Source organism: Schistocerca cancellata, chromosome 11 (assembly GCF_023864275.1).
Source record: "Schistocerca cancellata isolate TAMUIC-IGC-003103 chromosome 11, iqSchCanc2.1, whole genome shotgun sequence".
In the NCBI taxonomy this organism is placed as follows: Eukaryota; Metazoa; Arthropoda; class Insecta; order Orthoptera; family Acrididae; genus Schistocerca; species Schistocerca cancellata.
Genome location: NC_064636.1, coordinates 169,523,603 through 169,550,989, shown reverse-complemented (window position 1 = coordinate 169,550,989; position 27,387 = coordinate 169,523,603). Strand labels below are relative to the sequence as shown.

The 27,387-nt window shown below is 39.6% G+C and overlaps 1 protein-coding gene across 1 annotated transcript in view; it reads right to left on the bottom strand.

The window, feature by feature from the left end:
• Positions 1-7,187: 7,187 nt before the first annotated feature.
• LOC126108904 (zinc finger protein 708-like) overlaps positions 7,188-27,387 on the bottom strand; it is a 163,448-nt gene continuing 143,248 nt past the window's right edge. The window contains exon 6 of the mRNA XM_049914274.1: positions 7,188-8,075. Within this exon, the coding sequence (XP_049770231.1) occupies positions 8,007-8,075 (69 nt within the window). The 3' untranslated portion in view covers positions 7,188-8,006. The remainder of the gene's footprint in view (positions 8,076-27,387) is intronic.

Below are 27,387 nucleotides of genomic sequence, written 5' to 3'. Positions count from 1 at the left end.
AGAGAATTTCGGGATAAAATTAAATTGGACATTATATCAAATAAAGAAAAATTATCTGTTGATCTTATTCGGGAATTTCAAGATAGAATAAACCGGATTAATGTAACACAACACAAATTAACTAAAAGCTTCATAAAAGAGTTTCAACATAAATTAGATTTGTCTTACAAATCGTGGAAACAAATATTATCAGAAAAAATTATTAGTCCATCAGTTACTAGTAGACTTAAGTAATGCAACATATCATGGATTATCCAAACACTTTATGTCAGAATTTCAAGATAAACTAAATTGGGAAAATTTTTAGTTGATGAGGAATTATCTGAAGACTTGGGCAAAAATTTCAAGTTAAATTCAATTTGGATTATATATCATAAACACAAAATTATGTGAAGAAAGATTAGAATTTCAACATTAAAGTAACTAAAAAAATAATTTAAGCTGTAAAAATTTATCTGAATCATACAAAATAATAAAATCTTATGAAATATTAGCTACTACAGAAGAAAATTAACTATATGCTTAATTTATCACGATCATCAGTCTTAAAAACTAAATGTAATCATACTTTTCATAAAGAATGTATTAATAAATGGTTAGATGACCAATTAGGTTTCTTTCAGAATATGCTGTTCCATACTGAACATTCATATACAACCGCTCACGCAATGAAAGAGCTGGGAAGTAGCATGGGTTACACCAGTATTCAAGAAAAGTAGTAGAAGTAATATACTAAATTACAGGCCCATATCATTAATGTTGATATGCAGCAGGATCTTGCAATATATATATGTGTGTCTTCGACTCTATACAATTACTTTCGTAAATTTTTTTGTTGTACTCTAATGACATAATAATTCAATTAAAATTTTTCAGCAAATAAATTTAAAAGGACAAAAGCTGGTCATAACCTGAGCTTGAATGTTTGAGGAAGACCTTAGTATCTTATTTCTCTGTTTACTTCTTGTGTTACCCTGTAGTATCACCAACTATTCCATTTAAATTTCTTGTATGTTCATCCTTAATTTTGTATATATTTTCCAAGTAAGTCATTTGATCTTGTTAGAACTCTTTCATTTTATATTCTCCATTTCAATGAATTTCCAGTAAAATTTATTGATGAACCCAAGTTTGGAAGTTTTCCACAAAAGTCATATTGAATGTCATGACTAAAGAAAACAGACCAGGCTCATTGAATTTTTTTTAAATATATAAATTTTGCTAATGTTGCTGTACCACAACTGAAATTTTCATATCTTTTACAACATTTTTCCTTAAGGGGGTGTAGGATGTCAATTTTCCAAATCTGTTAAAAACTGTGGTAAGAAATGTGGTAATTAATTATAAAGTTTCCGTTTTTTCTAATCATTGAGTTTAAAATGTAACGGTTCATTAATTTTATTCATGAACTTAATAAATTCTAGAGTTTCATACACCTGCAGGTATGGCTTGTAAGCTGCGCGAAATTCATTGAAGATACTTTTTTACTCATAAAGAAAAATGTACCAATAGCAACAAATGCAGACAATAGTAAGTGAAAAATGATGGAATTTTACATGTAATAAATATTTATTTTTTATGTTTTTTGAACTTCCTGGTATGAGTGTGAACCCTGAATCCTTTTTCATCATGCTGACAAAGTATTATGAACTTATTTGTAAAAGTATAGACAGTGGAAATTAAAATGTTCTGCGGTGCCTCTCCTGCTCCAAGTTTGACATCCTACCCCCCTTAAATGTAGTTTTACGGCAGCTTGAGAATGGGCATATCATAAAACACCAGTAACTTGATTTGTGTATAATCATGGATTACTCTTTTCATCAGTAATCGTAAACACTAGCTTCTTAAAAGACATCATAGTCGCCATTGACTGTATAAATATTTATTGTTACTATTGCAATTTCGGTCTTATGGCCATTTTCAAGTAACACTGCAAAGTTACATTCTTTCAGAATATAAAACTATCTGACATGAGTACATGTTGTCATCAAAATGCAGCCTTTTGACTGTGAGAGTCCCACAAGATTCGATGAGTACAACACTTATTACATTGTAGTATGTTATTAAACATATACTGAACTGTTGATGTTACCATCGTTCTAATAATCTATCACACATACAAGTTCAGGTGCACTGACAACATATGGACTTAGCTTCTAGTTGATGAGATCTACAACTGAGTTCATTTGATAAAAATAGTTGTTAATACAATTTTTCATAATTCAGGTAGTAAGTAATGGGGTCATAGCTAAATCTAGAAAATTTTACTTTTTCCTATTAAAATTCTGTTCCTGTAGAAATAGAAACTACCCAATCTAAACTGTATAAATATCGTGAAACTGAGAAGTCAATTGATAATTTTACTTCACAGAAATATACAGTAGATAGTTATAAGACAATGTGTTGACAATGTATAAATGAATATCATACAAGAGTACATAATAGTAAACAAATGTTTCTATATATATATTATAAAAATCTTTTAGAATTAATTTCAAGTACAGAACATTTGAAGACACTGTTGTGAAGAAACATGATGAACAACAGACTTACACAGATAACACAAAAAAGTGTTTTGTTTGTCAAGAGATTAAAGAAATAGAATGTTTTTAGTTAAATCCATCGTGTAAAGACAATCATAAAAGTAGATGTAAGAAACGTACTCAAGAATAATAAGAAATGAGAAACTGGGATAACCTTTTTCTAAATTGCTAATAAAAATGTTTTGTACTAAATAAGAGACTAAAATGGTGTATTTCACGAGTGCCCAATTTTGTGATTATTGTAGAAGAAACAATATAACTAAATACAACAGATTAAGAAAAGATTAATTAATTACCATAATTTAATTGTCATACATAATTTGTCATATTCGTACAAGGACACTCAATAATATAAGAGTATCTGAACTTAAAACTAGATCTAAAAGTCTTCGTATTGAAGGTTACAGTAAATTAAAGAAATCAAAATTAATTAATTCAGTTACTTTACACGATTTCCCATTTCAGAAAGAATTATTCCAGGAGACTAAAAGAACATGTGTATATACTGCAAATAATTTTTCATATTTAATGATGATGTTTTTGAATGAAACACAAACACCAAATCAAGAGAAATTAGTGAGATTTTATCAAATTTATCCATCCAGCAGTAAACTATTTGTGCAAGAAAAAGAGAATAAACTGTCAAAAACGAGTTATTTGAGGTTAAAGAAATAAAATCTAAATTTAATGGAAAACTTAAAGCTTGGACAGTCGATTGTAAAATTGTGTTTAACGTTGCTAATATTAGTAAATTCGATACTGTAGTGAGAGGAAACAGATTATACAATGAAAACACTTCAGTCTATGGTCAACGTACTAGAAAGAGACTAATTTTAGGAAGAGAGATAAGTGGAATATAACTACAGCAAATCCAAAAATATTTTATCCAATTTCCACAGCATAATAAATCATGAATTAATTCTAAAGAATCTGTTTAAGTTTTGTGCAATAAAATCAGAAGTATACTAACATTTGATGTATCTATCGATATTGCAAATACTATATTTAATGTTCAAATGTTGGAAATTCCAAGAGGTAGGAAAGGTAATAAAATAATAAATTTTGCTAACGATAGAAAGACCAAAAGATACATTACTACACTTAATAACAGTGATAACCTGTGTTGTCCTAGAGAAAAAATAATTGCTTTAACTTACCAGACAGACTTTATCTTAGACAGAGAACTAACAATTGGTGAAATTAAGGAAGTTAGAGAAAGAGATAAATACAAATCATAGAAAGCTTATTCAGTATATTATGTAATCAATTATGTGAACACCACAAAGAATGATTTACTCTACATGGTATTGAAAATGCTGAGCAACTATTGGATATTCAGTTAAATGTAGTAGGTGCTGAAAATTTCAATTCAGTTATCTATCATCATCCTCAGTGCTATATAAAAATCACTGCCATCTTAATTTAATTATTAAGTAGTGGTACAGAACACAATACTGTGGAAAATAAGAATAATTGTAAAAAAGTTATAGGTTCTGTTATAATGAAGAATGGTTAACAATCAACAAGAAGTTTGTCATATAGCTTGAAAATGTGAAGAATATAAAAGTATTTGTTCGATATATATGGAACATATATCTGGCTTTGAAAAATATAGAATCTGTATCCTAAAAGTAGAAGTTAAAAATCATGAATGTTACATACAATACAAAATACAAGAAGGTGGTGTATATGAAAGAAAATTTAATGAAGAATGTATAGTCCAAGGATGTCAAAAATGTATTAAAATGGTTGTTATATTAATGAAGAATTCAAAGATTACTATGTTTTCTGATGCTTCCCATGAAATAAAGTAGTAACAGGTAAAGAGTTTAAATAAGGTGAAAAAGAATTCTCAAAGAGAATTCATTGAATGTATTGAAAGGTACATGTGGTTTGATTATGTAGCTCAACAAGAAACAGGAATACATATTCCAAATCTCATAATAGCTCACTAATTTAATGGAGATACCATTTATAGTTGAAGAAAACAAATTATACATTTATGCTAAAAGATGTGATTCACAATTTATTTTGAAATATTGTGTAGAAAATACGATAAAACTATGAATGATATACACAGGTATTAAATTATGGTTGTAGGAGATAAATCAATTTTTACACCCTATTTTCTACATTTATTCAACACAAAGGAAAATGAAAATTTCATAGGACCAATTCCTGGTATCAGATATCATTGTCCTGATACTATGAACCAAATGATAGGGAAACATTCCTTAAATCGCATAGCCAAAAAGTTAAAGAAATTTATGTGTTCAGTAAGAGGGAAGAAAGTAATGAGTACCGTAATTATGGTCTAGATATACTGACTAAATATGTTCCCGAAGTAAGAATATCTGTTTTGGCTAGAAAACAAAAGGAAAATTACAGTAAAGAATTATAGCTTGGTTATACAGTGTATACAATAATAATATTCAGTGTCCTCGTAATGGTAGTGAAGTAAATAAAGCTGCAGGTAATCTACATGGATTCGATAAAGAAAACAATACAGTTTATCAATACCATAGCTGTTTTCTGCTTGATTGTAAGAAACGTTTTAAAACTTAAACGATTAACAACAAAAATAGCAAATTGAAGGAAAGAGGAAGTGATGGACAGAGATAGAGGAAGGAGGAAGAGGTGAATAGAGAGAGGAATGGGGACAAGGTGGATAAAGAGAGAGGAGGAGCAGAGGGACAGAGAGGTAGGGAGTGACAGAGGGAAAGTGAATGAGGAAATAGAGTAATAGATGATTGGAATTAATACATACTCATTCACTGCTGGATATTCAGTTAGTATACAGTATTAACATAATTTTCAAATAATAAGAAACATAGAATTTCATACTAGAATGAGATTTTCACTCTGCAGCGTAATGTGGACTGATATGAAACTTTCTGGAAGATAAAAACTGTATGCTGAACTGAGACTCGAACTCAAGACCCTTGCCTTTCACGGGCAAGTGCTCTACCAACTGAGCTACCCAAGCATGACATGCGACTCCTAGCTTGTGTATCTGAGTTCAAGTTTCGCTCTGGCACACAGTTTAAATCTACCAGGAAGTTTCATATCAATGCGCATTCCGCTAAAGAGTGAAAATCTCATTCTAGAAACATCCCCCAGTCTGTGGCTAAGCCATGTCTCTGCAGTATCCTTTTTTCCAGGAGTGCTAGTCAAAACTGAAATCTAAGAGACATTATTTAAGTTGATCTAACAGTTAATATTAAGATATTCATCTATAGATTAGAAGGAGTTTCCTGTCATAAAGTCTTTCAAAATCTGTTTAAATTGTGCTTTAACTGAAACCAAGATTTTAGTGGTTGCTGGCAATTTATTGAAAATGTGTGTCCCTTAATATTTTATCTTTTTTTGGATCAAGGTAAGTGATTTTAAGTGTTTGTGTAGTTTACTGTTATTTCTAGTATTGATACCATGTATCGGTTTATTGGTTGGAAACAGAGTCATATTACTTGCAACAAATTTCATTAAAGGGTAAATATATTGGCAAGCTTTGGTTATAATACAAAGTTCCCCTTAAAAGGTTTCTACATGATGTTCTTGAATTAACACCACAAATGAGTCTCATTCACTCTTTTGCTCACTAAAACCTTCTGCGTGGTTTGACAAGTTACCCCAGCATATAATCTCATATGACATAATAGAGTGAAAGGAAGAAAAGTATGCAAGTCTTTTATATTTATACATTCCACATGTGACATCATTCTCACTGGAAATACTGAATTGTCTAGGTGCTTCAGCAATTCCTTGGTATTCCCTTCCCAATTGAATTTATTATCACGTTGTAATCTCAGGTATTTAACAGGATCAACGTCTTCAATCTGCATGTCTTCATATGTTATACACATGCTGGAAGGAAATCTCTTAAGGTTCTGAGCTGCATATGGTGGGTCTCTTTAAAGTTTCATGACAGTGAGTTAGCTTTAAACCATTTTTTTGAATGTCAGTGAAAATTTAATTAGCAGCCATTTCTATATCTGTACTTGAGTTGCTATATATTTCAATGTTTGTATCATCTGCAAACAAAACAAACTTAGCATCTAGCAATGTAACAGATGAGAGGTCATTAATGTACAAGAGAAAAGTAATGGACCCAAGATGAAACCTTGAGGAAAACCACAAGTAATTAATTCCCAGTCAGATGAAGACTGCCTGCTTATGCCACAGGTATATCATAATACCCTTGTTTCCTGCTAGCTGGTTGAGATTCAAGCCATTTTGCAGCACTGCTTGTGACAACATAATATTCTAAGACAACATAATATTCTAATTCTTCTTTCCCAAACCAGTCCTGAAAACTTGCAACTTATCTGATATTAATGAGCATAGACAATTCATCCCAGTCTCCAATGGCATTACAGCTGAGTCCATACTGTGCTGGTGGTGATTGTGCAATAAACATTTTGCAGAACTTACCTCAACTCATGGTATGGCGTTTTCAAATACAGAATAAGAGCAATAGAAACAGTTACTCTACTTCAAGTGTCATCCAACACAAGAAATTTCCGTTTTTTTATTTTTTATTTTACAACTTTATTGTCTATAATGTGGAATTCTTGGCAATACATGGATCTACTTGTGACTTCAACTTTGAGACTAATACTGACATACCTGCTGTCAGTGCTCAGACTAAGGCTCATGTTATGTATATACATATATATATATAACTGAATAGTTCTATATCCTATAGAAGCCAAAGTTCTTGCTGCCTACTGAATAATAAAATGGGTGGGGTCTATCTCCCTTACTACCATCTGTGAACTGTTAGGTGTTAATAAAAAGGAATAGTATTCTAGCAAAAACATAAATTTACATACCATTCTACAATTACCACCTCATATAGCACAAACACGGCTTGTATCTGTTTAACACTTATGTAGGTGACAGTAGCGATACCATCTAATACAATCAATACAACCTAACAATGCATCTCTAAATTACAATAACATTATTTACTCTGTTCCAGTCACCTGTATATGGTAGTGTAAAGTATCATGCAGACTCCAACATAGATGAATAGGAGTACAGATAGCAGACATGTCAGCACCTCAATAATAGCAGTGTTGAAACTACACACAGTGGTTGTTAAAATCGTAAGCATGTATGTCTTACTACCAATACCTCACAACTTAATTAGTTAACTGCTGGTTCAGTTAAACATTGGTAAGCAGCAAAGCTGGATAAGACATAGTTTTGAGGAAATAACAGTAGTTTATTTGCAACCATATCATTGGTGCACATTATTTCACTAAACAGCTGTCTTTTATAAGACTTAAATTTAGTTTCCATTGCATTGAGTCCAAAACGGTCATACACATTCATTGGAATACTGTTAGTAAACTGAACCCCATGGACTTGAGAACCTAAACACTTACACACTTTGGCACAGCTGGCACCCTGCATTTGATAATGAACACATTCCTGCAGCTGCAGTAGCTGTGTTACTGCTCAGATCAGTAAGATATCCCATACATAGCGACTTCTGCTGTGATGTGTGCAACACCTGTGTGTCCTCATCTGTAACAATAATATCAAATCCATAAGTACAAAGACATAATGCATAAAAAATAATCACAATAATAATAATAATAATAATTATTATTATTATTATTATTATTAGAGATGCATTGAAAAAATAGATACAGACTGCCTTCTTATTCTGAGCCAATATCTGCTGCTGCTGCTGCCAGTGCTCCATGCTGAACAGCTAATGACGACACCTATACAATTGATTTCTTATAAAAAAATGTTAATTGGTGGAGGGGGGGGGCCGAATTGAACTTGGATGCAGTTGGCTGGCAGTATGTGATGGCATCAATGAGTAGGGGCATGGGGCCATGGAAGCACATCACCTACACCTTCAAAATATTCATAATGTCTCCTCTGACAAGGGTCTGTGGCACTGTTGATAGTGTCCCTCCCGTGGATGTGGACAGTAAGGCTACTCACACGTACTTTTCAGTCGCTTACCTGCAATAGATACATTCAAATAACATACAAGCAGAAAGATCAGCATTTCCTGGGTCTACCAGGAAACACTAATAGACCAATCTTAACTTTCTTTTCATGTCTCAAACTAACCTGGTGCCTCTTGCCTAACAGTCAAATGAAGAAAAACATAAACTGGCCAGACACAGGGACTTCAATTTTCAACCATCCACTGTACTTAGAAAAGGCTACTGTGCAAGGCGGTGGTTCAAAGCCAGATTTGACCAGAAATGTTTAGTTTTTGTATGATTTTTTTTTTTTTTAACAGCTCAAGGCGAATGCCAGGACTTTTCGTTTTCAGGCGCCAAGCTGACTATCTTTTGGGTATTTTTCAGTGATAGCTTGTGCTCTCTCTTGAACGTCTACAGAACATTAATTTCCAGTATTATGGTTTTTACATAAAATTCATCTTCCCCACCCTTGCCTGCGCTAACATACCTTGGATATCTGCAGTCCTAAAATTTTTCTATTCCTTACAACGCCTCGAATGGCATGCGCTCTCAACCTTCTCCCATATCCATCTTCCACCCCATCACCCCACCCCCCCTCACACAGAATCTACATAAGCTGATTACACTGTTTCTCTTCTGAAGTACCACGAACTTTCTTACAAACTCTATACACCTTGGAAATTTGAGGTTCAAAAGGATGTTACCCTGACCGCAATCATCTGAAGACGTTGGTTCCTACTACGCCTGTGCCGCCATATCACAGCGTCCCTACAATTCCACACCTGCCTTATCCTGTTCGAAGGGAACTTCAACAGAGTGATTCTCTCATCCCACAACTGCATCCTGAACTTTACCAATCCTACCGCCAATACTCCCAGCGTATGGACCTTCTCCTCATAACAGGGTTGCAATACTTATCCAAACATACTAATCAACATAATCGCTCCCTCACTCCTCCCTCACTCTCTCCCTTCTAGCTCCAACATGTCAATCTTACTTCTCAGCACAACATCATTCCTTGTGCCCACTCAGTCTTACCACTCCACTCGTCCTTGTTGGCTAACACCACCATCCTACAATATCAGGCTTACAGCGCTTCCTCAGAGCTGACCCCGTAGGGTTTTCCAGATGTTGTAGCCTTATTGTCAACTACCACCAACGTCATCATCTCTACCTGTGCTTATTTGGATATACTATATCTTTTATTGTATTTTAATAGAAAATATCATTCATTTTAACTTCACTGTCAATAGGCTGAAGAGCAAGATTATTTGTTCAGCCTCTCTACCATCATCCCATCATGTGGTGGGAGTGAAATAAATAATAAAGCAATAAAGGTAGCATCAATGTTATGTGCTACGTCTTTCGTGGAAACTGTCTGTGCATAAAAACGTTTTGGAACATATTCGTCTTACTGCATGTAAATTTTCATTCAACAAACAACTGTGCTACGTGAGATAGATCAAGTATAGCATATCACTATTTTTCTCTTAGTTTTGTATACCAAATGTGAATGGCTGTCTAGAAAAAGGGCTATCGGTACATCACAGAACGTGATAGGTGAAGCTGTCCACAACCTTAAGGTTGGTTTGGACTTCGCAATGCTTCCATAGCCACAGACCTGCTGCAGGTGGTGGATGTAGGCCACCTTCAAACTTTTCACCTAAGTTACCCAGTTAACTATTGTGGTCTTCCAACCATGGGGCAGTTCAACAAGGTCAACAATTCGTGGTGAGCATTTGATTGGGGCTGTAGATGTTGCTGAAACACGCCCAATCCAGGGAGACATTGTTAATTAAGGAAATTACGCAGTTGACATGCAAAGTGTGCTAGAGCTGCGTGCTATTGTAACCAAAACGATCCATGAGAGCCTCATCTTCGATCCAACATTATACACAAGTTTGCAATACGGCCAAGTTCCCACTGAAGTACCATTCAAAAGAATGTTGTATATTTAGGAACCACGATGACACCTAAGCCCATGTAATGTTAGGGAGGTTCTTTTCCAACTCTTGCATATAATCAGGATTTTTCTTATATGAGGAAAAACTATTCCGCCTGTATGAACTGCGATATATCGCACATTAATTAGAAAACTCTCCAGATTTGCGCACATACCATCGAGTAGCTATGGCTGGATGACTTGTAAATTATACACAAAAACCTTTATAGAGTTGGTCTCTCTATTGGAGGAAACAGTACCGAAATCCCTAAAGTAGTTACTGAGACTAGCCTTGACAAACAGAAAGAAAATCACAGCAGTGGTCTTTGATCTATATCGTGTATCGATAACACTTTTCAGCAGATGTGGCAGAAAATGCGGCAACAATGCACGGCTGGTGCTTGAAGTTCAGCAGCCCAGTTGCAAATGTATTTCACTGGAGATTATTTGTTTGACTGAGAGAGGGCGGCACATGTTTCCTCTTGCATTTTATTACGTGGATTACGCAGCCTGTATTGATACTGCTCCCAGTCTAACAGACTGCTAGCTGTGGACTGCAGGAGGTGCTCTCGTTGCATCTGTCATTGTTTGCCCTGCTGTGGACGTTCAGGCAGCCACGCACTCGCCGCTAATACCCCCTTTATAGAGTGGTTGGTCGCCATGGATTCACAACTCGAACATCCAGTCCTGAAACAAAACAATGCAAAGTGGCAAAAATCGAAAATCAAGAATATCACCAAAACCTATATATCTCCTCAACTGTACAAAGTCACATGAGATATGGGGATTTCCCAGACGCACTGTAGATCAAACAGACTTGCGCGTATTTATTCAGTGGATGCACTTGCATATATTTCATTGAATTCCTAATGTATGTCATTCTGAGTACTAAAATTTATGTTGACATTCCACCTTACATCTTTCTGCGTACTTACTCCTGGGTATTTGTTGGTTGTGACCTAACCTAACCATTGAACACTGATGATTTAGTAAAACAATGCCTAGTCGTATCGTTGAGAGGCGACTTTTACGTTTAGCTACAGTGGGTGTGCAAGGATAACCACTGTCATCTACTTTCTGTCATTGTTTCCCAGATGAAGAGTGGCAGCTGGAGGACAAAAGCAACGCTATACTCAACGTAGACACTGACTGCATGCAGTTGTTGGCGAACGCCCTGGACCACCCAACATGTCCACTGGAAGACATGCCTCCAGAAACCATCAAGCAGCGCGAGCAGTGCCGTGTGCAACTGTGGGAAGACATGCTGCAGAGATCTCCCCACATACCCGTGACCAGCTACCTTGCCTACACGCAGAGGGTGAACGTCAACCTCTGTCTGCTGGCCTGGATGGTGTCCAACTCGTTCAGCATTTGTCAGGACGTCCCATTTAGTATCACACAGTCAGTGCGTGATGCTCGCTGCTATTTCGATACTTCTGAAGACGAATCGTGTCTGGAATCGAGCGTTGCAGATGCCATATGCACTGTTTCCAGAGCTATTCTATTGATGAAGTGTCAGTATTTTTATTCTTCTCAGTCTCTCTCTGGATGTAATCCAGGCATAATAATTGACACAAAAGATAAATTATTGTTTTCCGTATATAACTCTCACCTTCAAACAGGTAGAAGGCATACAGGAAGAACATTGAACTACAAAGACAGTCTAAACAGCGCCACCTTGAAATACAAGGATTTTAAAGTCGAAAGCTTAAAGCCTTTAGAAATCTCATTCATATCACTAAATATTGTTTTCCGCTTTTTGACTACCGCAGTATACATGTACCTTCCCCTTTTACGTAATTTGCCTGGAAAAATATTTTTATCCTATCAGATTACGGGTATAATCCAGATCTTGAGTTCAGAGGTCTTGTATCGTATGACAGGTGTCCCTGGCTTACCTACAATGATTCTGATCGATAGCGCCCTCACACTTCTAAGCTGTATGTGGCTAAACGCATTCTGTTACCAAATGTACGCATGCGTTCGTCATCTCAAGCTTCCTAACGACCTCTTACCTGCTGAAGCAAGCACGGTCTTCTATAGTCAGTTGCGGTATGCACTAATACCTTGGATTATAGTGTGTGCAGTATGTACTGCATTGGAAAAATCGAGCAAATTTTTCCTGCTTCAGAGTAGAATTATATTCATAGTGTGTCTTTCATCTTCCGTAGCTTTCAATTTAGTTTGTCTTGGACTGGTGGGATGCATGTATCTACGTACTCGGAACTCTTTGCAGCAGCTCAAAATACGTAGTAATAATAAATTTGCCTCGAAGAAACAACTAGTTTTTATATCAGTTAAGGCAGTTATTTTAAGTGGTATAGGTATAATTATTAGGACTGGGTTCCACCAGGCACAAGGCATAGCACAGCTTGTCTACTATGTACATATAGCTACAATGCTGCAGGGACCACTGCTCTTCGTTTTTTTCATATGCAACGAATCAGCGCTCCCTCTGCTCAAGATCAGATTACTGGCAAGATGGAATCCGGACATAATCGCTCCAGAACAAGAACTTTGTTCATCAGCAGAGAGAAACCTGGCAAAGAAAATCAATGTGCAGCCTCCCTCCGACTGCGGAATCCGCACTGTAACCTCCACGACTGAAGGACTGTCTTCATTGTAGATGGTGCTAAAGCCAGTGGATCAGTTGTTGAGGCTGAACATAGTTGATGTGACAAAATTAACTGGGAGCGATGTTGTACAACCTGCGTCTCAGTTTTATCATTCATTGTTTATATCTAATCACATACTTATCTGTTTTTTTGCACTGAGGTTAAGTACCTACTAAATTTGAATCTGCATGAAAATAAGAGGAAAGATCTTGTCCAACTTCCTATACCCAAACAAATGACGAAACGTTGACTCGAATTTCTCCTGTCTCGCTGCACATGGAACAGCTCGAGATTCGATCTTCGGTTGGTTCTAGGCGATAGTTTTGCTGGAACTTTCACATGACTTTCGCCTCTGGAAATTTTTCGTTTTCGTACCACGTGAAACTCAATGTTGAAAGCGTATTTTTCATTGTGTGTTTACCTATTTATAAGTCTTGTTAATTAAAATTATTGATGTTATGTGTGTGTGTGTGTGTGATCTAAGCTTTTGTATCTATACGACTTGTAATTTGCGTATTATGCTAAGACAAATTAATATCAATGTAAAATCAGGGGAACAAAGAGAGGCAAAGGCATACGAAGGGCAATAGTGTGGCGATGAACTTGTAAAGGCACTTGTTGGACTGATTAGTTGCTCTCTCTGTCGAGAGGGTGGCACAGGAAGTTATGTTACAGGATGCTTACATATAATCATCTCTGCAAAATATGAGTTGAACTGAAACCGAAGTGTTGAAGGACAGAAATTGGAGCAAGGGCGTTTTTGGGACGGGATGGTGATTTGTAGAGCGGGAGATACGTAAATTTATTATAGAAAATGGCAAAAATTAAAGTGTATCTTCTGAACTACTCTTAAACAATGAAGAACGCAATTTAAAAGAGCATTTACATAAACATCATTATGGAAACAAACACATTTACTACAAGTAAACTGTAAGGACAGATGTTTTCCAAGAGTAAAACTATAAGAACGAAATGTGTTGAAATTGTTGTTTTTTCGTAATCAATAATTGATCACCCATGTATAAAAACAAAAACTAATTGGGCGACCTATGCAAACGAAATCCATGTTTTCGTGAATTTAACATCTAGCCCAACTGCACCACCTGCCATAAACGTTACTACATACCTTTTGGCTTTCAGAAAACGTATAATAACAACCATCACCACTCATTTACCAGCCGTCCATAATGTCAGCAGTGGATGTTGTGATGTTTAAGAAGAAGGAGTTGGCATACTGGATACATCGGAACCACAGGTTGCAGCCTCACTCACCATCTTCGTATGTCATGAAGTATGTGCCATGGAGGACAATGAGAGGAGATGGCGACGACTATCATGCCACATGCACCAAAACATTATCAGACTACTGTTTACAATTGCTTCTTATTCTTAATTTCTGAGATGTGACACTTGTTTTAATTAATAAGGTTAAAGTGGTTTCGTGATTAACTCAATGCCAGGAAGGCGTTTTCAGATATTTTTGTCGCCTTACATGAATATTTGACCCTTGAATACGAAGTTAATGTCTGATTTTCTTATACGTTTACAGTAACCACCAAGAGGAAGTTGTGAAAAGGCTTCATTCGAAATTCAGCATTTTCCTTAATACACACTGACAAAACTGATAATTAGTCCATGTCCTCTTTCCGAAAATTCAGACAACATATTTTGCTATGTTTGGTCGATTTCCATCTTTCTTTCTCATAGAGTTCACCCACAGAGATTTTCGAGTTTGAGTGAAAAGAAAGCCATCTCAGTAAAAGTAAACAGCAGCAAAAATATACATGTTTATAGAAGAAAATATCGGTTGAACAGGACCACTTACGAGTGAAATGAGATTTCTTTTATACTGTAGATGTAGTGCACCTGTAAATGACGCAAAGTGGCATTTTTGATTGAAACATTTCCACCATATGCTTACAATTGAGACAGCCGACACAACAGACATCGGTTTCATGGATATGACGTCATGAGAACATCCTGTATTACATATCGACTACTTACTTGCATAAATCTTTCCTCACAGAAGAATATTGACAGCAGAAGGGAACCAAACTACGTGAAGTGTGCGTCCAGAGTGTAGCAAACAAGTCTTTTGTTTTCAGGAGAACGAAGTGATATGCGAACCGTCACGATCATTTAAAGACTCTAAAAATATGTTGGAACATTTCTATAGAGTCCAGCAAATATAACTTCCGACTCATCGATCTCCTGGCGTCAACTCACCGTTCACAACAGCTGGAGAAGATTTCAAGTAATATTCGATTTAAATCGACTTATCGAATCAGTTTCTCTAGGTCTGCAAAATCGGTACATAGCAGCACAATCGTATTATTATCTGCTCCACTAAAGCTTTGTGCGTAATTAATGGAGTATTTGAAGAAAGGTTAGACGTTCGGGCAAAAATAATTATTGTAGTGCCGTATGTTGACTGTATAGTTAAAGCAGATACTTACCATCACTGGCTTTTATCTGATGTTACACCGGTGCCTCTCCGTTTTCCTGAGAATGTGATTTTTTGGTGTGTTTTGCATTGAAAACTGGTGTGTCTTTCGGGATTTGATTTTGAATTTGTGAAAGACGTTTGTAGTTTTAAAGAAGGCAAAGAAAGTATTAGAATGTGTTGGTAATCTGTACCCATTATAGAAACGATTTGACTGTACATCCTCTAACAAGCATGAAAAAGGAGTTTCCATTTTTGGCTCTAGCAATCATGCGGAAGGATTTTCTGTTCTTATGAGCATATGGGCTGCTGTTGGGCGGCGATTTACGTCTGCTCTTTTCTGCGTGTGGTAAAATTTGAAGGATGTAAGACGTAACCAGTTTAGTCCACCCAAGCATTGAAAAAGCTGGAAATTATTGATTTCAAAAGTAAATTATGGCAGGGAAAAGCCGACAATGTAGTGGTAAGGAATAGACCTGTAATAACTGTAGAGGAATATTTCAAGTTATACATTTATTTCCGATCGCACAATACAAAAGGCTTCTTCTTTCTCTGCCAATGATCTTGCTGCAGTGGTAACACCAGTTCCCATGCTGTCGGGCTGGGATGGGTGACCATCCGGTCTGCCACGCGCTTTTGGCAAGCAGGGTGCATTTAGCCCTTATGAGGCAAACTGAGGAGCTGCTTGATTGAGAAGTAGCGGCTCTCGTCTCGGAAACTGTCTTACGGCCGGGAGAACGGTGTACTGACCACGTGTCCCTCCATATCCGCATCGAGTGACGCCTACGGGCTGAGGATGACACGGCGGCCGGTCGGTAACGATGTATCTTCACGCCTACTTTGGGAGTAATTTTAGTTCTTCTTTCTCTCATCGCTCATCACGAACAGCCTGTCCAAGCAGAGAGCTTCATATCTCCTCTTGGTTGCGTCGGTCAGCAATCTTCTACGCCACGATGTCCCTACAGAGCAACCCTCCTTCCCCCTATTAGTGTGGAGCACTAAAGAGTGTGGTGTGAAGCTGGCGTCTGTAGGCATGGAGGTCGTCAGTTGGCCTTGGTGACTTGCACAGATGTTGCGTGTATTTGGTATGGGCTGAATAGAGGTGGAAGGAAGTGTGGACGACTTTAACAGGAGGGCAGAAGGTTAGCGTCGGTTCTTCTGCTGTTGGCAACAGAGCTGAATCATTTGGAGCTGATGGCTGGTTGGAATACGTAGCCTGGGCTAGATAGCTGCTTAAAGTGGTATATTCAGGAGAAGACACGACCGCAAAATCCGTTGTTATAGGAAAGCAGAAGGTCCTTATGAGGCTACTGGCGATAATCTTGGTCGTGGTGTCCAGTGCTGCATGAATTGCTTCCACCTACAGGCTGTTATCCACTAGTTTAACCACGACTACACTTGTCAGAAGGCCTTGTACATCGACTGTGAGCATTTCTGCACCAGTGGGTCGCGATCTGGTCCTATGAGGGGGGTCCAGATCGCAGTCGTCCTTGTTGCTCTTCTTCAGCGATGAGAGTCAACGCCAGTTTCAGTATGTTAAAGAAGACCATCATAGCGTTGCTAATCTCATCAATACGGAATGTGTGGCTTCCACGTTTTATCAATTGAAATGGCCTATTGTAGAGAGAGTGTAAGACGACAGGTGTAGTCACAGACCATCGTGTATATGCATTCCATGAGTCTCTTATCTATGAACAGTGCTGGAGCCGAGGGTGCTGACGGAGCAGGCAGTTAAGAATTGCAAATGTGGGTTTTGACTCGACGTTCCACTGTAGGAAGATCCGATGGGTCACGTGTAGGGATCAGTAACACAAACTTGGCTGGCAGTTTGAGCATCTCGCCACAAAGCGAGGGTTGTAGGTCTCCTTTAAATGCCTCGTGGATGCCAAGAAGCAACTGCAGAAGGGTTTCACTCCAGCTCCCTCTATGACACATGAGAGTCTTCATCGTTGGTACCATGATTCCGTGAGGCCAATATTCTGGGGATGGTAATCCATCATGAGATAGTGGGGTATATCACAGATGTTAAAGAGGATAATGAGTAGTGGGTATGAGTAGTGACGATTCGAATTGGATGACAGCCGTTATGAAACCCTTGGTCGCGGATTCCATGGTGATATCTGTCAGGGGAGCCGCTTCTGCCCAATGCATAACTCAGTCAACTCTGGACTGAATGTACACTCCTGGAAATTGAAATAAGAACACCGTGAATTCATTGTCCCAGGAAGGGGAAACTTTATTGACACATTCCTGGGGTCAGATACATCACATGATCACACTGACAGAACCACAGGCACATAGACACAGGCAACAGAGCGTGCACAATGTCGGCACTAGTACAGTGTATATCCACCTTTCACAGCAATGCAGGCTGCTATTCTCCCATGGAGACGATCGTAGAGATGCTGGATTTAGTCCTGTGGAACGGCTTGCCATGCCATTTCCACCTGGCGCCTCAGTTGGACCAGCGTTCGTGCTGGACGTGCAGACCGCGTGAGACGACGCTTCATCCAGTCCCAAACATGCTCAATGGGGGACAGATCCGGAGATCTTGCTGGCCAGGGTAGTTGACTTACACCTTCTAGAGCACGTTGGGTGGCACGGGATACATGCGGACGTGCATTGTCCTGTTGGAACAGCAAGTTCCCTTGCCGGTCTAGGAATGGTAGAACGATGGGTTCGATGACGGTTTGGAAGTACCGTGCACTATTCAGTGTCCCCTCGACGATCACCAGTGGTGTACGGCCAGTGTAGGAGATCGCTCCCCACACCATGATGCTGGGTGTTGGCCCTGTGTGCCTCGGTCGTATGCAGTCCTGATGGTGGCGCTCACCTGCACGGCGCCAAACACGCATACGACCATCATTAGCACCAAGGCAGAAGCGACTCTCATCGCTGAAGACGACACGTCTCCATTCGTCCCTCCATTCACGCCTGTCGCGACACCACTGGAGGCGGGCTGCACGATGTTGGGGCGTGAGCGGAAGACGGCCTAACGGTGTGCGGGACCGTAGCCCAGCTTCATGGAGACGGTTGCGAATGGTCCTCGCCGATACCCCAGGAGCAACAGTGTCCCTAATTTGCTGGGAAGTGGCGGTGCGGTCCCCTACGGCACTGCGTAGGATCCTACGGTCTTGGCGTGCATCCGTGCGTCGCTGCGGTCCGGTCCCAGGTCGACGGGCACGTGCACCTTCCGCCGACCACTGGCGACAACATCGATGTACTGTGGAGACCTCACGCCCCACGTGTTGAGCAATTCGGCGGTACGTCCACCCGGCCTCCCGCATGCCCACTATACGCCCTCGCTCAAAGTCCGTCAACTGCACATACGGTTCACGTCCACGCTGTCGCGGCATGCTACCAGTGTTAAACACTGCGATGGAGCTCTGTATGCCACGGCAAACTGGCTGACACTGACGGCGGCGGTGCACAAATGCTGCGCAGCTAGCGCCATTCGACGGCCAACACCGCGGTTCCTGGTGTGTCCTCTGTGCCGTGCTTGTACAGCCCTCTCGCAGTGTCCGGAGCAAGTATGGTGGGTCTGACACACCGGTGTCAATGTGTTCTTTTTTCCATTTCCAGGAGTGTATTTGCAGCTCCTGACTATGGCAGGGGTCTCATGAGTTCTAAATGTACATAGCAGAAGCACCCATGTGGTATGTATCCATGAGTAAAGCTCGAATTGTTTCGTCCCACTCTACCAGAGACATCTCCTGTACTCGCCTACACAAACTACTGGTAGCACAGTGTAGTTGCTGTGAATCTACACAGGTCTGGTAGAGTAGCTCTTGGATTGTGTTGATGATTTGTATGGTCATAACACACTGTTGTAGAAGCAGACCACAGCCGGCCAAGGCTGTGATGTATGTTGCAGATGGGAGTAAGCACTTCTCAACACCTGAGGTGCAGCTGGGGCAGAAAGACTTGTGGTGGATTCTCATGTGGAATAAAGCAGTATGGTAAAGGTCAGCTGAGAGGTTGAACTTCACAGGTTCAGCGAAGCTGGTTATGTAAACGGTCCGAGTTCAGTGTTACTCACCTGTAAGTTGTACAGCTAGCTGCACAGTGCCATGTACATGGTTTCTGGCACTGTTAGTGCTGGATAGTTGGAGTATGAGGGTTTCAGCATGTGGTTAAAACATTAGACGAGGCACTGTGCATACATTTGACTCTCTGTCGATAGGAAAATACATGTCTATGGAATGGTCCTGGTTATATAGACGTCCTTCAGGAGAGATCACTGTGGTAGAAGAGAGGAGACTTTGTGTTGTGGTGCAAGCTCGTGCATGTACTGAAGCCTTCAATATTTGTTCCACTACAAGTAAGACAGTTGACAGCTGTTTGCAGCTGCCTCGAACTGCACATGATACCAGCGATGTTGTAGCCCGGGGGAGTCGAAATAAATTGGCTTGGCGTTTGCTGTGGATGATGTGATGCCGTTTACAGTCCATTATTCGGCACATGTACATGGGCCTGTGACGTCAGTTTTACGTGAGGTCAGGTGACATTGAGGTTCTTCAGATTGCAAGCTGGCCGCCTGGGCGGTGGCGGTATGGGTGGTCAGGTAGATGTACTGCCTTGTGCTGTACCACTGAATACAATGCGTCCACCAGGGCAAGCTTTCATCTAACGGCTCCTCCTCCCACGCAGTCACTGCAAGCGTTAGTTGAGGCGGATGTTTGCTGATCCATTATGTCCAGAGGATCGGGTCAGGTATGGACGTGTGGTCTGCTAGTGAACGTAAACGGCGCCGTAATTGCGAGATCGAAGGAGATACTTCGATGGAGTATTTACCTCTGGCATTTCCTGCTCAGAGATAAATTCGCTGTGGCAACGTTGATTTTGCTGCATCGTACTTATTGCGTGCCAGCAGGGATAGGCTATTTTTGCGTCTCTGTGAGATGGTGGATCATTACAAATTTTGAGTTGTCACGTAAAATACGGTACTTAACGAGGCGAATACACAGTCGGTTGTAGCAAACTTTAACGTCACTTGATCGGGAGGGAAAGGTGGGGAATTTCAATGTAGTGCAGCGCTTCATTGTCCTGTGAAGGCTGAGAACGGTTGTACAGCCAGAGCCGAGGGGCGATGCACAGCTGGTGCCGTAGCGACCATCTGTGGCGTAGGTGAAGCTCAGAACATGGCATCAGTGTTTCAGAGAAAATAAGCGATGCCTATAAAGAATTTAAGATTCCAGTTGGTTTTCGAATTGATAACAAACTAGAGAAGCTACTACGTTATAGTCTAGATGTGAGTCTGGACCCACAGCATTGGACAGGAGTCCACGAAATAAAATGTGGATCTTGCAAGAACTTGTACATTTGGCAAACTGGGACGAAGTTTAAGATAAGATTCAGAGAACACATGTATGCGAGTAATAGTAGTACATTGGGTTGTCATTTGAAAGAATGGAGTCACAACCTCAGGACAATTGGAAATGGTCTATCTGTACTACACTCGAAAAAAGGCATCATTTTACATATTCTCAAGGAACTTGAAACCTTTACCACAGTAGGCCAGGTCCCAACCTTATAATCAATGAGTAAGCCTTATTAGTCAATAGAGGTCTTTTAGGGTATCTGCCAAATTGCATGTGAATAAAAGGGAAACAGATAAATAAGCTACGTTAATGAATATTAATTTTGTAAGTCTGTATATACTGCTCTGTTATATATATATATATATATATATATATATGTGTGTGTGTGTGTGTGTGTGTATGTATGTATGTATGTATGTATGTATGTATCTGACTTACATATTCTACCTTTTTGTTCTTATAGGATTGTAAGACATTAAAATTATAGAGGAATACAAGTCCCGTTGTTTTAAATGAATCTCATTATGTGTAGTTTTCTTCTGTTATAAATTTTATAAGAAAATTAGGCTGTATAATTTCCTTTTAGATATAGTTTTTTGCTTAATATCTTAGCAAGAACAGCTCTTAAAATTTATAAATACATACTTTAGTTTATACATCATTTTTAGCAGTAACTTTTATTATGGACCAATATGTAAGTAATGATAACGACGAGCCACGCCACTGTAGTAACGTGACTTGTTGACAAATTGTTTACCAAGCAGGTACAGGAGGCCATTCCTGTCATTCCACTTTGTCTGTCTCAGGTCATCAAGTCTCCTTACTATTGTGATTTTGTTTAGATTCATGGTTTCCTGACGATTTTTGACGTATTTGTAAAAGTTATTTTTAACACTTGTTGAAAGTAAAATGTGTCTCAAATATATTTGTTGTGCAAATAAATTGCATCTACATAGCTTATTTAGGACAACTGTTTTATTTGTGCATCATCTAACTATATATACACTACTGGCCTTAAAATTGCTACACCAAGAAGAAATGCAGATGATAAAATGGGTATTCATTGGACAAATATATTATACTAGAACTGACATGTGATTACATTTTCACGGAATTTGGGTGCATAGATGCTGAGAAAACAGTACCCAGAAGAACCTCCTCTGGTCGTAATAACGGCCTTGATACGCCTGGGCATTGAGTCAAACAGAGCTTGGATGGCGTGTACAGGTACAGCTGCCCATGCAGCTTCAACACGGTACCACAGTTCATCAAGATTAGTGAGTGGCGTATTGTGACAAGCCAGTTGCTCGGCTACCATTGACCAGACGTTTTCAATTGGTGAGAGATCTGGAGAATGTCGTGGCCAGGGCAGCAGTCGAACATTTTCTGTATCCAGAAAGGCCCGTACAGGACCTGCAACATGAGGTCGTGCATTATCCTGCTGAAATGTAGGGTTTCCCAGGGATCGAATGAAGGGCAGAGCCACGGGTCATAACACATCTGAAATGTAACATCCACTGTTCTAAGTGACGTCAATGGAAACAAGAGGTGACCGAGACGTGTAATCAATGGCACCCATACCATCACGCCGGGTGATAAGCCAGTATAGCGATGGCGAATACACGGTTCCAATGTGCATTCACCGCGATGTCGCCAAACATGGATGTGACCATCACGATGCTGTAAACAGAACCTCGATTCATCCGAAAAAATGACGTTTTGCCAGTCGTGCACCCACGTTCGTCATCGGGTATACCATCGCAGGCTCTTCTGCCTGCGATGCAGCGTCAAGGGTAACCACAGCCATGGCCTCCGAGCTGATAGTCCATGCTGCTGTAAACGTCGTCGAACTGTTCATGCAGATGGTTGCTGTCTTGCAAACATCCCCATCTGTTGACTCAGGGATCCAGACGTGGTTGCACGATCCGTTACAACCATGAGGATAAGATGCCTGTCATCTCGGCTGCTAGTGATACGAGGCCGTTGGGATCCAGCACGGCATTCCGTATTACAATCATGAACCCACCGATTCCATATTCTGCTAACAGTCATTGGATCTCGACCGACGCGAGCAGCAATGTCGCGATACGATAAACCGCAATCGCGATAGGCTACAATCCGACCTTTATCAAAGTCGGAAACGTGATGGTACGCATTTCTCCTCCTTACACGAGGCAGCACTACAGCGTTTCACCAGGCAACGCCGGTCAAATGCTGTTTGTGTATGAGAATTGGGTTGGAAACTTTCCTCATGTCAGCACGTTGTAGGTGTCGCCACTGGCGCCAACCTTGTGTGAATGCTCTAAAAAGCTAATCATTTGCATATCACAGCATCTTCTTCCTGTCGGTTAAATTTTGCGTTCTTAGCACGTCATCTTCGTGGTGTAGTAATTTTAATGGCCAGTAGTGTACATGTATATGTATGTGTTTGTGTGTGTGAGTGTGTGTATGTGTGTGTGTGTGTGTGTTCTACATTTCCTCCTAAACTGTTGAACCAATTTCAAACAAACTTGATTCACATATACTTTACCATAAGGCGACAATCGGTGTGCCGGTAAAAGCCACCCGCATATCAGAGAGGAAGAGGTGGGGACGAAAAAGAAGCGGTCACGCGTCGCGTCAATTCTGCGACTTTATTCATCCAGTATCTGAGAATGACAGCACTTAGCGACTTGCAACAAACTTTACACATAATTTCAAACCTTTACGAAATTTTTGTCTCGTTCACAGCACCCACAAAATGATCTAAGGGCAAATGTTTATCGCATACCGTTTTTTCGCTGTTCATGCAGTAAAAGCATCGCATCAGGCATGACGTAATACTTTATTACTCCTTTAGTACTAATTGTATTCGTGACATTTTATGGACAGTATGCAAATAAACCGCTGTATGTGAATGGAAAAATTATGTAATTGTGCGACTCACAGTTCGGGAGATATGATGTCATGAACAATGAGGTGCGTGGAAAACTGCCCATCATGCATGATGTTTACATTTATTACTCCATTCGCGACACGTTTTGCAGATAGTTTCCAAATATGCAAATGAATATAACTACAGAAGTATACCGTTGTACGAGACATAGTTCGGTGGACATGACAACATTACGTTAAGGACACGGCCAGACGCGACGCGGCACGGGCGTGGACGTAGGGTTCGTGACGGTACCACCGACCACCATAAACAACAATCGATGCTGGCGTTATGTCTCTGCGAGGAACTTTTTTAGATGTGACCATGAGATAACGTAATGGAAACAGAACAATAAAACTGGGATTCTTTCCAGAAACACTCCAACAGAGTATAAACAATAGTGAATGATGCGGCTGGAAGAGACGTTCTTCCAGCACAGAAGCAAGTTTTAGCATTATAAATTAAAACAGGTCGCCAGCCTAATTAGGCATTCTGGTGTCCAGCAAAATGATAAAGCAGAAGACTAAACTCTTTCCTTATAACTGTTCACACTACAAGACAGAAACCTAGCCTAGCAGACAAATATGCTACTAACTAGTGTTAATGCGTCAGGATTGGCCAGGAGGGGAAAGCGGTAGACACCCGTTGAGGTGAAGAATAAAACATACTTTAACCTCTGTGAAGTTTTAATGCTATAAAGAAAGGCAGGCCTGGGGAAGCCGCCGAGACTGATTACATTAGATTAGATTAGTACTTGTTCCATAGATCATGAATACGACACTTCGTAATGATGTGGAACGTGTCAGGTTAATAAAAGGTGTCTACACAAGATATTACATTACACAAAATATTACATGACACTTAATATTTTTAATTTTTTTTATCCACTTATTAATCCAAAAATTCATCTAATGACTAGAAGGAGTTGCCATTAAGAAATTCTTTTAATTTCCTTTTAAATGCTATATGGCTATCTGTCAGACTTTTGATGCTATTAGGCAACTGACCAAAGACTTTCGTGGCAGCATAATTTACCCCCTTCTGTGCCAAAGCTAGATTTAACCTTGAGTAGTGAAGATCATCCTTTCTCATAGTGTTGTAGCCATGTACACTGCTATTACTTTTGAATTCGTTCGGATTGTTAATAACGAATTTCATAAGTGAATATATATATATATTGAGCGGCTACAGTGAAGATCTCTAGCTCTTTAAATAAGTGTCTGCAGGATGATGTCGGATGAGCTCCAGCAATTATTCTGATTACACGCTTTTGAGCAATGAACTCTCTTTTACTCAACGATGAGTTACCCCAGAATATGATGCCATAGGAAAGCAGAGAATGAAAATAAGTATGGTAAGCTAATTTACTCAGATGTATATCGCCAAAATTTGCAATGACCCTAATAGCATAAGTAGCTGAACTCAAACGTTTCAGCAGATCCTCAGAGTGTTTTTTCCAGTTCAACCCCTCGTCAATGCATACACCTAGAAATTTTGAATATTCTACCTTAGCTACAGATTTCTGATCGAAGTCTATATTTATCAATGGTGTCATTCCATTTACTGTGTGGAACTGTATATACTGTGTTTTGTAAAAGTTTAATGAGAGCCCATTTGCAGAGAACCACTTAATGATTTGCCCAAGAGAGCGGGTGAGGAGGGCGCCTGATCGGTTTGGAAGCTGCCAGCAGAAGAGGGCGAACGGCGTGTGCGCTCCCGGCGGCCGGCCGCGGTTCCACCCCCACCTGACCACCCCCAAGCCTCCCTATTGGTTGGTCAGATCGTAAGACGCGTAGTTCGGTAGCGTTACCTCGTCAGCGACACGTGAGTTTAGCTGCTGATGGTTCAACACGTGAGTTTCAGGGTGGTTCCGTCCGGTTCTGGGCCACGTGACTGAGACGCTGCAGCATACCGCCAGGCAGAAGGCACTGACGATCATAAAGTGAAAAAATAAAAATCAAACTTTATACTAATAAATCCATTAAGTATTGGCCCGCGTTGTACACTAGTAAGTCAGATAAACAAATGGCCAATGAGATAGTAAACAGCAACATATGTGAAACTTCCTCGCGGATCAAAACTGTGTGCCGGACCGAGACTCGAACTCGGGACCTTTGCCTTTCGCAGACAAGTGCTCTACCAACTCAGCTTCCCAAGCACGACTCACGCCTCGTCCCCACAGCTTTAATTTCGTCAGTACCTCGTCTCCTACTTTCCAAAGGTCCCGAGTGCGAGTCTCGGTCCAGCACACAGTTTTAATCCGCCAGGAAGTTTCATATCAGCGCTGTAGAGTGAAAATTTCATATGTCTCTCACCAACACGTACCGTAAATGAACTAGGTTCAACAGTTTATAAAACCAATTACCGACACACATGAAACTAGTAGCAATACTGAACAGGCGAAATGATTCTGAATTTAAATCAGGGGGTCTGCTAACGATCGTAATCTATAACTTTGTCGCTTAGTACAGGATCTCTATGCCTGTGCATTTACCTACGTGCAATAGTGTAGATAACACAGTTCTTTCTTAAACCCAGTTTGAAGCGACTAAACAGAATGCAGATCTAACTACACTGGCTCTGAAGGAGCCTTTGCTTCTGTTTCATTAACTAACTACAGTAGTACATGAGGACCCTTAAAGCTTTATGGTTTGAAGAACCATGCTCATTAACAAAACTACTCCACTATCTATGAGAAATGGTAAGTATTCTTATAATTAATTATTAATTAAGTAAAGCACAGCAAACTATAACTCTTTAAATAACAAATGTTCTTTCATAGGCAGTCTTTATAACTAATCAAAAACATAATTGACTGTGCAACTGACAACACAATATGAAATTCAAGTTCAACCACTTTCTCATAATAAATAAGGAAACTCGGAATTAAATTCACTAGGGTAGGATTCCTGTCCAGGTTTGTGATTTGGGATAATCGTGGGTGTAAGAGTTTTACCAGCACCACGATTATTATTAAAATCAATCAAACTTCACAAATACGTGGCCCATTTACAGAGTGCCAAATATAAAAAAAAAAATTTGTGGAAGGCTGGTGGCACTAGTGGCGTAATTTGCAGTGGCTATTAGCCTGGCGGCGATGCAGTCGTAGCAATACTGTTGGCCTCGCCCTGTTACATATCGTCTTGGCTTCGAAATTATATTTATATTGAGGCCAAAAACCATACCATGATAACGGTAACACCAAATGCAGCGTCCGAGGTCCATAAATACTGCCCGTAAGTTCTCCTGGCCGAAAAACTCCAGGATTATGAGCCACAATGATACGCTACTGCTAGCGAGGTGTTAGACCACAGCACTGCTCAGCCCAGACTCCTTACCCGTCACAAAGGACGAGTTGCCACTTGCGCGCCAACCACACCTTTTCCACTCTGCCAGGCCATTTCAGTAGCTGTTGGGCTTCCCCACATCTTTTACATTTAACCATACGTTCCCTAATTATGGAGCAAGTTATTTATAGTACATTATATAACAGTCATTCCATTAGTTATTTAAATTCACAACCATAATTTAAACAATATCGTTCAAAAGTTTCACATAAATGAAAATTGTATACATAGTCAAAGAATTTCCACGATAGATACAACATTATACATAAGCAATACTACAAATTTACATATAAATATCGGTACAGATA